Source organism: Setaria italica, chromosome III (assembly GCF_000263155.2).
Source record: "Setaria italica strain Yugu1 chromosome III, Setaria_italica_v2.0, whole genome shotgun sequence".
NCBI lineage: Eukaryota > Viridiplantae > Streptophyta > Magnoliopsida > Poales > Poaceae > Setaria > Setaria italica.
This window is the reverse complement of record NC_028452.1, coordinates 5,733,107-5,746,125: the sequence shown is the minus strand read 5'-3', so window position 1 is coordinate 5,746,125 and position 13,019 is coordinate 5,733,107. Positions and strand designations below refer to the sequence as shown.

At 48.7% G+C, this 13,019-nt stretch overlaps 2 protein-coding genes and 1 pseudogene across 2 annotated transcripts; 1 reads left to right on the top strand and 2 right to left on the bottom strand.

Annotated features, from left to right (window-relative positions):
* Positions 1-1,725: 1,725 nt before the first annotated feature.
* On the bottom strand, positions 1,726-3,323 carry LOC101782653 (annotated as a pseudogene).
* A 2,363-nt stretch (positions 3,324-5,686) lies between these two features.
* Positions 5,687-6,795, top strand: LOC101782246 (mugineic-acid 3-dioxygenase). The gene has a single exon (XM_004960660.2). The coding sequence runs from the start codon at positions 5,687-5,689 to the stop codon at positions 6,707-6,709; it is 1,023 nt and encodes a 340-aa protein (XP_004960717.1). The 3' UTR covers positions 6,710-6,795.
* Positions 6,796-10,157: 3,362 nt separating this feature from the next.
* Positions 10,158-12,819, bottom strand: LOC101775785 (putative receptor protein kinase ZmPK1). The gene has a single exon (XM_004963435.2). It carries the CDS (start codon positions 12,815-12,817, stop codon positions 10,352-10,354), a length of 2,466 nt encoding a protein of 821 aa, XP_004963492.1. The 5' UTR covers positions 12,818-12,819; the 3' UTR covers positions 10,158-10,351.
* Positions 12,820-13,019: the final 200 nt, after the last annotated feature.

The following is a 13,019-nucleotide window of genomic DNA, read 5'->3' as shown; positions in this document are numbered from 1 at the left end:
CCCACAACCTAAAAAATATTCCCTAACCTTAAACAATCCTTCCAAAAGTGTGAATCGCTAGGTTTAATTTTAACCTGGATAGGCAGTTTGAACTCAGATATTTATTTCTAAGTAAGGTCCGCCATGTGTCATCTTCATTTAGCAAATAAAATAGCCATTTGCTAATGAGACATTTATTTTTAATATATAAGTCTGCTATTCGTAGACCCCCTTGATCTTTCGTACGGCACAAGATATTCCATTTAGATAGATCATATTTTTGTTTATCACTATTGCCTTGCCAAAAAAATCTGGATCGATAGACATCCAGTCTTTTCTTTCAGGACATCTTTAGGGATTTCAAAGAAAGACATCATGAACATAGAAAGGCTACTAAGGACGAAATTTAATAAAATTAGCCGACCCCCATAGGACAAGTCTTTTATACAGGCTATTTTCAGGGAAGCACATTAGCTGCGATATTGGTCCCTACTGCAGCGTGAGGAAGCAAGGGAGACCATTTGTTTGGCAAGCAAGGCATTAGATCGTCGTCCTAGATATCTTTGCCAAGAATGGATGAAGAAGCAATAATAGACTTTGCTTTTGATTTCTTCCTGTCGTTTGCGTACTATTTCACTTATTTAATCGAATACTGTAAAACTTGGCTGTGTGCGATCGATCGCAGAAGCTAGATATTTATCCATTTTCTAAAAGAATAACTATAGAGCTAGGACTTGATTGCTAAATCCTATGCTCCTAATTGTATGAATGAGGATATTGAAGGGGTCTATATAAACAAAGGCGTGGAGACCATGGGGACTAATCGACCTAATAGCCAACGCAAGGTATCATCCAAACCTGCAAAAGGAGCAAGTAGGAGCGCTCAAGAGAAATAGGCTACACACAGTTATATAGCAAATGCTCTCTATATAGGGCAAGAATATGAGTGTCCTAGAGCATCAAGTAGGGTTGTAAGAGAGCGACAATCCCTTCTACTCTTTTGGACTTGTACTTACAAACTTTGCGGTCACCTTCGTAAGAATGTGCATTTCTTGAATATGAGATCATGTAGTCAGCCACACCAATAAGCGCAAGCTTGAAGTTTCTCTTAAATAGCTACAATTAGAGCTTGAGGCTGAGAAACAAGAAGCACAACTACGACAACATAGTATTGATCACGAGCAAGTTTGAATGACTTGAAGACAATTACAAAAGCTTCAGATGCAGCAATAAAAATACAATTTGAGAAGATTAAGAGTTTGAAAAAAGCAACACGAGAACCAAGTTCCTTCTTCGTCAACTGCTAAACTTTAGAGGGAAAGGTCAATGCTTTTCTTTTTAGACATGTGGTCATGTCCTTGCAATTGTTAGACTAGCTTTGTTATTGGTGAGAGAATTATCATGTGCTGATTTGTGATTTCTGATGTGCTTGATTTGTAGAGATGAAAAAAAAATTGTGATGTGTGATGAGAAAATTTTATTTGGATGTGGGTTGTATACCAATCAGAGCTATCAATTGAAATGCTTTAGTTACGAAAGGAGCCTCTAGCCTAGTGGTTAGAGCACTTGAGTAGCATACAGCGGGCCTAGGTTCCACTCCCCGTGAAAGCGAATTAAATTGGTTTGAAATAAAAAATTAGAAAAATGTAGGTTGGGGCTTCCGCTTCTAACCTCGGTTACAAAAATTTGAAATGCTTTAGTTCAAAAATCAATTTGTATGTAATATAAAATTGTATTAAAATTTAATTAAGGGTTACCTAGGCTTTGCCTGCATATAATTAAGCTTAAAATGGGTTCTGCAAAATATAAATCTAGCTTATTATTACATGGGCAAACATTCTGCTCGGCCCAACACAGGTACAGTATTATAACCAGGAACAAAAAGAACACAGGTACGGTATTACAACCAGAAGCCAAAAGAACACAAAGGTTCTTGATTCATATCTCCTTCTGGACATTCTTGAGATCTGTGGTGAGGTTCATGGACGACCCCAATTTGACGACATTGTAGATGCACATGAAGTCGCGGAACTTGACGGTGCGGTAGCACGGTGGTTTGTCCTCGGTGATGAACTCCTTTGCAGGGCCGATGAGGCAGTCCGGTGTTGGCATGATGAAAGTTGCCATCGCCGTCCGCGGCAGCGTGGAGCTGGTCACCACGCGGTGCTCGATGCTCTTGAGCAATCCATTGGTCACCACCTGCGCCGAGAGAGACCAACGTGCTTAATAATCGGGTGATAGATCTTTGATGATGCAACCGAGAGAGAGAGAGAGAGAGGGAGAGGGAGGGAGGGAGGGAGGGATCACCTCGAGTTGCTGGCCGAAGTTGACGATGAAGGTGCCAGGCACGGGCTAAACCTTTATCCAGTCTCCCTTGTAGGCGACGTCGAGGCCGTAGACCTTGCCGTGGAGGAGGAGGGTGATGAGGTTGCGGTCGCAGTGCGGCGGCAGGCCCAGTGTCTTGCTCGGGTTGGGGCATGTAGGGTAGTGGTTGATGTTGAGGATAACGTCGCCGCCGCTGATGTCGCCCTCGAAGTAGTCAGGCCGGAGCCCCATGGCCTCGCACAGCAGCTGCAGCAGCTCCATCCCGACTCCCCTCGTCAGTGTGGTGAAGTTCTCGATAACCCCACTGCAGGCATGTTAGGTTTTGGTGGGGTCAAAGAATGAAGCTAGCTAGGTTACACACACATATACACACTGATGGTGACAGAGCATGTATTTATATATATATGTATACATGAATCGTGAATTGTCTAATTGGTATACGTACCGGAGCCTCTGGGGCGTGTGGGGCCAGTCCTTTGTGCCGTCGCCGATGGGGAAGGGGCAGGCAAGGCGGAGGCAGTCCCGCCAGGTCTCGTAGGTGGTGCCGGAGAAGATCCGGTTGGGCTTGTGCCTATCCTCCGAGTACATGTACGCCTTGTCCGCCGCCGGCAGCTGGAAGAACTCCTCGCACACGTCCTCCATGTCCCGGGTCACCTCCTCAGGGATACCGTGGTTCACCACCTGCAGTTAGTTATTGTCTCGTGTCGCGGTTAGTGCAAATAAATCAGGGATCAATGCTGGACAATTGGGCTCATGCTCATCACCATGAAGAAGCCGAACTCCATGCCGGCATCGAGGATGGCGCGGCGGACCTCGCTGCGGCCACGGGACATGTCGATGACGGGCAGGGACGCGGTGGCGGAGATGGCTTGCGGCAGCTGATGCTCGGACGAGAAGATGCAGCGGTCCAAGGGCAACGCCTGGGACGGCGCGAGGTGGAGCATGTTCTCCATGGATGATGAATGCCGTATCTCTGGCGAGTTTGGGAGGCACTGCAAGCTTGTGTGGTGTGCTCTTGTTTGTTCCTCTTCTTTGCACTGCTAATGGTGGCGCTACATTTTATAGGCGCCAAGAGAGGGAGAGGAGAGCTTTCGGCGGCGGCAAGAAGCTTGCTGCCCTGCATGCATTCCTGATGATCAGGATGTATGTTCAAACAAGCTTGCTCTACCGGCTAGTAGTAATTACTTGTTAACTAGCTAATACAATTAAACAATTTGTAAACTAGGATTGTATGCTGTTCCATCCAGATCATTAGGTCGGCAATAGATTTAAACTATTAGGATTGAATAAATTAGGATAAATGCATGCTGTTCTCTATCCTGTGATTTGGGTGCGAGAGTGACAACGTGAAAGTCGCCGCCAGGCTTCTGGGCTCGCGCCATGACCCGGCCCCCGGCCATACCTAATATGAAATTTGAATGCAAAATCCCCCTGTTTTCGGCTAAACATATATACAGCCGCACGTACGGTAAGCTTCAGGCTAGCTATGCACGTAAGTTAATTTCCACAACTATTTACCGGTTAAAGCCAAATTACCAGTGGTGACCCGAATAGGTCAAAAATCCTGTAGATCAAGGCATCAAGCTAGCTCAGTTAATTTGGAAATAATAACAAATCAATACCTTGTTTAATAAACTGAAATAAAGGCCCTGGGGAAATCATTAGCAGTTGCAATTGCTTCACAAGTTACCGCGATCGATTTTCTTGATTAAAGAGTCATTTGCTAATAATAAATTGCTAAAACTAGCCGAGAACACGCAGGAGCTAATTTGTAAATAATTTAAAAATCAATAAAAGCAACTGGGAGCGATGGGAGAGGGATGAGTGTCTGTGTGTGTGGGCCGTGCTCGAGGCTGTGCCAACGGGCCGTTGCCAGGCCAGTCTTGTGGCGCAGGCCGAACGGGTGAGATAGACCGGGCCGAAAAGGATGCTGGGCCGAAATGAGATAGAGGGAAGAAGAAAGAGAACATAGATGGTGCTGTTGGGTTGGGCTGGAGAGGAAGTGGGCTTTCGGCCCAATCGAAGGATAGGTTTGGTATTTGTTTGAATGCTTTTAATGGGAGGGATTATTTCTAGGGTTTTAGAAGAGGCCACAAACAAATGAACACACATGATTATATTTTATGCATGTTTATTTTATAAAAATATTTTAAATTTTTTCTACCTAATAAAATAAAATATATTAGTTGTTGGAAAATTATAAATTTTTAGTGAAATTTAAAATGCTTCAAGAAAAAGGGAAGTTACAAACTTCCTCTAGTATTTAACCTGTTTGTCCCATACATTCATCTGATGGTCATCGGATATTCCGGTGGCATGTACATCTCACTAACAATAGGTTTTCCTCTTTGTTGAGTAAAGCACCGGTGAAAGCTCAGATGCATCATCCGTCAGTGCATCATCAGAATATCCGGTGGTTTTATCTCCTTCCATTTGAATGCCTTGGGTACTCTTCCCATTATTTGATGCCATCATTTAGATTTTGACTATTATTTGAATCCATGACTTGGATACTACGACTTGTATACCATGGAATGATTCTAAGTTCTTTGTTTTACCATGGCTTGGATCACATGATTTGGATCTTTCCATAATTTGGACTCCATCTTAGGATCTAAAATGATTCAAGCTAAGGCACATGCTTATTGTTTATGGTTTTGGTGCTTGTCTCTCCTCCAGCTCAGCCAAAAGATTGAGTCATATCATCGCCCGTTGAACCGACACCCTCCTCTTTGTGCCGCTGCCACTCCTAGACCGCACGTCAGAGCCTACTTCAGTCCCTTCGCCTGGTCGAGCCGAACAAGAGTTGGGCTCAAACTCATGCGCTGCCACCACATCAAATCCTTGCAAAAATCCCACCTTCTAAGTGCTATATAAGGTGAGCCCGAGCGCCGTAATTTTACCCTTTTTGCTATACCCCGGGATGAGGATCGAAGAAATTGATGTGTAATAACGACGGCAAATCCTGAATGAAAGTGACAGCTTATCAGTGGAAAATCAGCTGTATACTCGGAGGGACAAGATAATCTGGTACCAGCTACAGAACGAAAACGGCAGCACATAACAAATATCCAACAAGGCGATCGACAAGGGCAGCCGAGCCGCCCGCTCCCACACTACACGAGTACACGACAAACAAATCAATCACACAGGACGGGATATCGACGAGATCAATGCAACCGCGAGCTTGAGCGGCGACACCTTGTCACTCACTCACGCAACCACGCTTCTCGATCGCTGGCGCACTCAGACTCCTCGACCTGTCATGCATCGTATCATCGGGGTGACGCACACGCCTACAAAACGGCACGCCGGAGTGGCCAAAGGAACACGAAAGCACTGTTTCTTTGCCCCGATCCCTCCTTAGATCGTCCGATCATCCATGGAGAACATGCTCCACCTGACCCCGTCCCACGCGTCGTCGATCCCGGACTCCTTCGTCCTGCCGGCCGACCACCTCCGGCCGGCGACGACCGCCGACGTTTCTGTCTCCCTGCCAGTCATCGACATGTCCCGCGGCCGCGACGAGGTCCGCCGTGCCATCCTCGACGCCGCCAAGGAGCACGGCTTCTTCCAGGTGGTGAACCACGGCGTCCCCGAGCAGGTGCTGCGCGACATGGAGGCGGTGTGCCACGACTTTTTCAAGATGCCCGCGGAGGAAAAGGCGGAGTTCTACTCGGAGGACAAATCCAAGCCTAACAGGCTCTTCTCCGGCTCCGTCTACGAGACCCTCGGCGAGAGGTACTGGCGCGACTGCCTCTGCCTCGTCTACCCCTTGCCCGCCGGCGACACCTCGGACTGGCCCCACAAGCCACAGAGGCTCAGAGAGTTCGTTGAGAATTACACCGTGCTGACAAGAGGCCTGGCCATGGAGACCCTTCGCCTGCTGTGCGAGGGCATGGGCCTCCGGCCAGACTACTTCGTCGGCGACATCAGCGGCGGCGTGGCCGTCGACATCAACCACTACCCGCCGTGCCCGGAGCCGGGCAGGACGCTGGGCCTGCCGCCACACTGCGACCGGGAGCTCATCACGGTCCTCCTCCCCGGCGCCGTCCCAGGCCTCGAGGTCGCCTACAAGGGCGACTGGATCAAGGTCCAGCCAGTCCCCAACTCCTTCGTCGTCAACTTCGGCCTGCAGCTCGAGGTCGTGACCAACGGGACGCTCAAGAGCGTGGAGCACCGCGTGGTCACCAACTCGGCGGCGCCGCGGATGTCGGTGGCCACGTTCGTCGCGCCGGCGGACGACTGCGTCGTCGGCCCCGCCGAGGAGTTCGTCGGCGAGGGCAACCCGCCGCGCTACCGCACCGTCAGGTTCAGGGACTTCAAGCGCATGTATAACGTTGTGAATCTGGGGTCCTCGCTCAACCAGATTACTAGCGTCAAGAACAACCGGAAGGAGATGTGAAGCAGAAGAGCCAGGACAAGCCCACAGGTTTTGCTTTCCAAGTCTCTGAAGTGGCCACAGCAGACAGCCGACAGGTGTCAGTTACATCTAGCAGCTGAGATGTAATCCGGGAGAGATCTGTCGTACGTGTTGGTGATATGAAGCAATATAATAAAAACGACGAATAAGTTGTCGTGTGCTACTGTTTGAGAGTTATAACAGTGTAAAAGCGTTTGAACTAAATTAATAAACACGAATAATCGATATTGATTGTCGTCGGAGGTTACACCGTTCCTTTGGTAGGTTAGGCAAAGTCAAGATTTTATAGGAGTTTCATGAGCATCAAATTGTATGCCACATTAGTAATTTTGATGATTTAGTAAGATCATTACGAGATGTGAGAAGGAAGAGCTTTATCGGATGTGAGAGGAGTTTTAACTTCATGACGCTCATCAAGCACAGCATAGTTACTAAGTTCTTAATTTGATAACTGTGACTTTACAGTGGCTACAAAATCCGCTTTCAAAAGGACGACTTTGAGTACACAAAAGCGCAGTTAGCTAGGCTTTTAAATATCCATCCATAGCTCCAAATTTATGATTCTTTAATAAACCTTGAAAACGACTATAAATCGCTCTAAATATAATTCCCTTAAAAAAGCTAGGCTAGCAACACGGAGGGAGAATCAATCAATTGCTGTCTTCCTCTCTGCTGCACGGGTGGTAGGCCTACTGGCCCAAGTCACCTAGTAGCAGGGCCCAAAGCAAGGAAGCGACGGAAAATGGCAGCAGGGGTGGCCGGGTGGGCCTAGCACTTGGGCTACTCGGGGCATCGCCCAAATCTCAGGCCCGGTAGCGAGAAACAAACGGCCTGTTCGCTTCAGCTTATTCATTCGGCTTATCAGCCACCAAACAGTGTTTTTCTCTCACAACAAATCAGCCGTTTCAGCTTTTCAGCCAGCTTATAAGCTGAAGCGAACAGGTCCAAAGTTTCTTATTCTCCTTTCTTACTAGGCTGCAGCATGCTCAAAAAATAAATAAATAAAAACTACAGCACTGCGATGTTTGGGAAGGTTTCCTTTTCTTTTCACTAGCTGTTAGACCTTCCCACCATATTCACTAGTGGTAGTACTTTGTCGCTCCGTCAGTGGTCCTACTCTTAGTTCATAGCATTTCCCCCATAGTCCTTATCTGCAGCAGGTTCAGTCAAAACCTTTTTTTTGCCCCAATGACCATGATGAAGTTCATTGGAGGTAATCATGACAGTAAAGTACATCCGAAAGTCGTTGATGACTGACAGCTGACTACCGATGCGATAATTGTATAAGCATCAAGTGGAGTGAATCCTTGTCTCGAGTCGCAATGCATGGCGGTTGGTTGGCGCGCAGTGCTTTGTTTCGCAAGTCTGAAAACCCCAAGTGTAGTTTGAGATGCAACAAGAATGCATGGATTCCATGTTCACGCCACACTTGCCGACAATAGCTCAGCTCTATGAGTACAAAACTTGATTTTTACTTCAAGTCAACTCTTCTGCTCTTCCATTTTGCTCATCTATAGGCCTGACTTTGTAAACAAATGGCAGTGCATTGGTGTACGTGCTGCATGATCACAATGAGGTGCCTTGACCTTGAGGTCCCGGCACACTTGGTACAAACTTTTGAGAAACCCGAGTACTTTTGTTTAGGTAGGCAAGTGGTAATTTTTTAAGCATTGACTCATGAGTCATGAGAATAATCTTTTTTCCTTCAACCATAAAATGATAAGTGTTCAGTTCGAAACCATTTTGTGATTGCAATGCCAAAGAAACAGAAGCATCTATTATCTTAATACAATAGTGTTAAAAGAAGTTACCACTTTTGCCGAGAGGATCTAAAAATTCCCACGTTAATAAAAAAAATAATATACACTGTTGGATTTTATGATGATCTAACGGTCTATAGAGATTCCATACAAAATATAATTACTAAATTCCTCAATTTGGAATTTAAAAGGAATACCAATATGGCAATAGGACTGGACTCCCGTTGCCGCCGGCTGAGGAGGCCAACCCTGCCCCGGCGCCCAGGCCCAGCATGCGCGTGCACAGCGCCAGGGAAGTTGGTGAGGCCTTCGAGCATGGCTTGCAACTGGCTGAGCAAGCTCCCCTTCACCGGTTCACCCTTCAGTTTGAACCAACTCTTCTATTTGAATTGACCGAGATCCTTCCAAGTTCCAACACGAATTCTCTACGGATTACCTTGGCTTGGCAAATGCGTGGCACTTGTGGGTGCACATTCGCACGATAACAACATGTATGGCTGGCTGGGTGCCTGGGTGATCCGATGGCAATCTGACAACCATCGCCAAGGACGGGGCCGGGAGCCCGGGATGGGTCGTCCTGCAAGTAGAGCTCAAGCTTGCTTGTACGATAGATGTCAATCGGAGCAACTTCTATAGATGAAAGGAAATCTAACTGAAAAATTTAAACTATTATAATAGATATGGCAATAGAGAAGAAGATTTCATCGGCTCATCAGCTCAGCCGAGGAAAGAAGAAATCAATGTTTGAACTAGAAAAACTCATTTTGGTTCCCATAATTTCTCCTCGATGAGGCCGAGATAAAATAAGAGATTAAATTTTTATCTAAAGGTGCAACTAAGACACAATTGGCGTGGTTTTGCTACGGTAAAGATTTAACTGCCTTGGATAGGCAAATTGTTGTTAGAATCAATTCCCTCACCATGGTGATTGAGCCCCTCACCACGAGCACAACAGGAGCAGTGTAATATGGTTTCATATACATGAATTCGATAGCACCGGCGGATGGTTTCATCCATGAGGTCGATAGTAATGATGGATAGTTTTGTGCAAGAGCTCAACGATGGCAGCAACGTAATCCAATTTCGCTCGGCTTATATATTTACTGAGAGAGAGATGGCAGCAACGTAATCCAATTTCGCTCAGCTTATATATTTACTGAGAGAGAGATGGCAGCAACGTAATCCAAGAGAAGACGAAAGTCAATTGCATATTTATTTACTATCATTGGCTGGCCAGTTGCTTTTGGTTTGCTTGCAACACGCAGGGGCAGCAGAGACGATATATAGGAAAAACGATTTCGGATTCCGACTAGCTTTGACTAAACGATTGAAATCAAGGAGAGAGATAAGGGATGTTAAGGGAAAAAATACACACCGTTAGAATTTATTATGATCTAATGGTCTAGACTAATTCGATCAAAAAGTTCATATCAATTCGATTAATAATTATGTGATTTTGGAATCTAAAATAATAATATTTTCTAAAAAAATTGTATGGGATGGAAATAAAACATGTTTGAATCTTTCATGAACTCCATATTAATAAGATATAGTATGGGATGAAAAAAATGTTTGGAAATTGATCTTTTTCTCAACTAAAGTATGTAACTTTTATGATGTGATCAAAATTCATCCATTTAAAGTCCGATTAGTTTTTGAAACGAGACCAAACTTAGCATTCTGATAGACTTCGGTTGGCCACAATGTAATGTTAGCCACCTAAAGAATTGTAGTAATCTAACATAATAATTGCAGTGCATAAGCTAACCAACATCAGAGTACTGTTGTGATAAAATATTTCTGTTTAACCAAAAACCGGCCAGCAGCAACAGTGACATGTCTTCCCTTGAGGAGAACAGACCGATCACCTTGCTTCATCTTCAACTGACATGAGTGCCTGCAAAACTGAGCTCATGTTGGGCCGCTTGCTCCTATCTTCTTCCAGGCATGAAACGGCGATCTTAAGCATCGCCTTCGCTTGCACAGGATTGAATTCACCATTAAGTCGACTGTCGATAAGTTCCTTCACCCATCTTTCATGATCGCTGGTTTCCATCTCATCATGGATTGCCTTAACAACCATCCTAGTATCCATGTCAGAAAATCTAACCCCATGAATCACCCAATCTGAAATCCTAACCCCCTTCACTAGCTCAAGTAGCACAACTCCGTAGCTATACACATCAACCTTTTCTGTGATCGGTAAGCTAGACACCCACTCTGGGGCCATGTACCCTCTGGTTCCCCTAATCCGAGACAGATTCGCATCAGAACCATCTCGGTTTAGAAGTTTCGCCAACCCGAAATCGGTTATTTTAGGCTCCAAATCCTTGTCCAGAAGTATGTTCTCAGGCTTCATGTCACAGTGGATGATCCATTCCAAGCACTCACTATGGAGGTAGGCCAATCCTTTCGCAACGCCTAAAGCGATCTGAAAACGTTGATTCCATCCAAGAACAGCATCCGATGGTTCCCTGTCAAACAGCATCTTCGCAAGTGACCCATTTTCGATGTGTTCAGAGACCAGAATCCTGCGTTTCCCTTCAGAGCAGCAACCCCACATCCTGACCAGGTTCATGTGGTAGATCCTTCCTATCACACTCAGCTCCGACTGGAACTCCTGCTCACTCTGGCTCACGTTCTTGAGCACCTTGACGGCCACTACCCTGTCATCCTCAAGGATCCCCTTGTAAACTACTCCCGAGCCGCCGCTGCCGATCATGTCGGTGAAGTTGCCGGTGGCTCGCTTGATCTCCGAGTAGGTGTACCTCTGGAAGTTGTTGGTGATCAGCTTGTAACCTTCCTCGATCGCCCACACCCTTGATGGCCTGAAGAGCCCCCTGCTAGAGAAGAGCCAGCAGCCGAACCCGATGACGACCGCCTCGATGACGAGCAACGCCGATAAGAATCCGTACAAGTACGGCCACACTGCCTTCCCCACGTCTCTCGGGCCATTATGGGTGGAGAAATTAAGGAGAACCTCTTCGCCGCCATTGGCGACGTCGCACCTGGGGATGTCCTCGTCGATGGCGAGGCCGCCGCCGTGCTCCCGCCATTGACGCACGTGGAACTCTGGCATGTCGAAGTCGGCCGGGACCTTGATGTACACGGTCCCCGGCAAGCCCGGGAAGGTCCTGCCGTTGAAGAGGACGCTCTTGAGGTAGCACTCCATGTTCTGCTTGTGCTGGAACGCGACGCACGCGCAGGTGGCGAGGCACCTCTGCGCGCACGCGTGGAACGGGACGATCTCGCCGTCGTTGAGATCGTAGCCCCAGAAGTCGGTGTGCGGCAGCGCCGCCAGCTTCGTCGGCCGCGAGCAGTCGCGGCGGAACACCGGACGGCAACCCCTGGTCCAGTCGCCTGCGTCGGCACGCTCGTGGCCCGGCGCGCAGACGCACGCCGGCGCCGGCGCGTAGAGGCACACGGCGTTGGCGCCGCAGACGCCGTGGATGATGCAGGGGTTGCCGAACGCCATCCACGCCACCGTCCACGCCCCCGTCGCCGCGTCGAGGCTGTAGAGCCTGAGGTCGCCGTCGGAGTCCAGCGTCAGGCGCCTCCTGACGCCGGCGCCGAGGTCGGCGGCGACGAAGCCGGCGGCGTCGCTGGAGAAGAACTGACCGAGCGCATCGAGCGCGGCCTCGCGGGTGAAGTTGTAGATCTTGCGCTTGTTGGCGACGTAGTTGTTGTAGGGGTTAGGCCAGTAGATGCTGGAGAAGTTGTGGTTGTCGTAGAAGAGGGAGAGCATGGCGTAATCGCTGAAGCCCAGGCTGTAGTAGCCGGCGGCGAGCAGCCTGCCCCGGCCGCCGCGCGACACCAGGTGCCTCGCCGCCGTGAACCGCTGCACGGGCAGCAGCGTGTCCGTGGGGCTGTCGAAGCTCTGCCACAGCGCGCGGCCGTGGCCGTCCTCGAGCACGAGGTTGCCCGTGTCGTGGAGCCGGGCGCGCGACGCCGACGCCGCCTGGGCGGTGGAGTTCCAGACCACCGCGCCGTCGTAGTCCGTGAGGACGAGCGCGCCGCCGCGCCGGTCGAGGGCGAGGCGGGCGCCCCGGCTGTGCACGGGGCGCCCGGGCGCGGCGGTCCAGACCACGGTGCGGCCGGCGGCGCGCGCGAACCAGACGGAGACGGTGAAGACGGTGGGGGAGACGTTGTAGAACCCGCAGGCGAACGTGCCGTCCGGGGAGACCAAGAAGTCGGTGGCGTGGTCCTCGACGGCGATGTCAGCGCCCCGGGTGAGGCTGCCGCGAGCCGCTCCGGCGGGCGGCAGTGGGAGGAGCAAGCCGACAGCGATCGGCAGCAGCAGTGTGGACGCGACGGCGAGGGCGGAGCTCATTGCTCATTGATTGGGGCGTTGATCCTTAGGACAGGATGGCAGCATAGTTATTAGGACCGGACCGACCATCAAATTAGTGAGGGCGTCGGTTCATTGGTTCAACCGTTATGAACCGTTGAACCACCGGTTCATTAGTTTTGAACCAGTGGACTGAACCAGTCAAAAAACCTTAGAACCGGTGTTATATATAGTTGATATATCA

Coding starts and splice junctions, on each gene's coding strand:
- LOC101782246 (XM_004960660.2), top strand. CDS start 5,687: ATGGAGAACATGCTCCACCTGACCCCGTCCCACGCGTCGTCGATCCCG.
- LOC101775785 (XM_004963435.2), bottom strand. CDS start 12,817: ATGAGCTCCGCCCTCGCCGTCGCGTCCACACTGCTGCTGCCGATCGCT.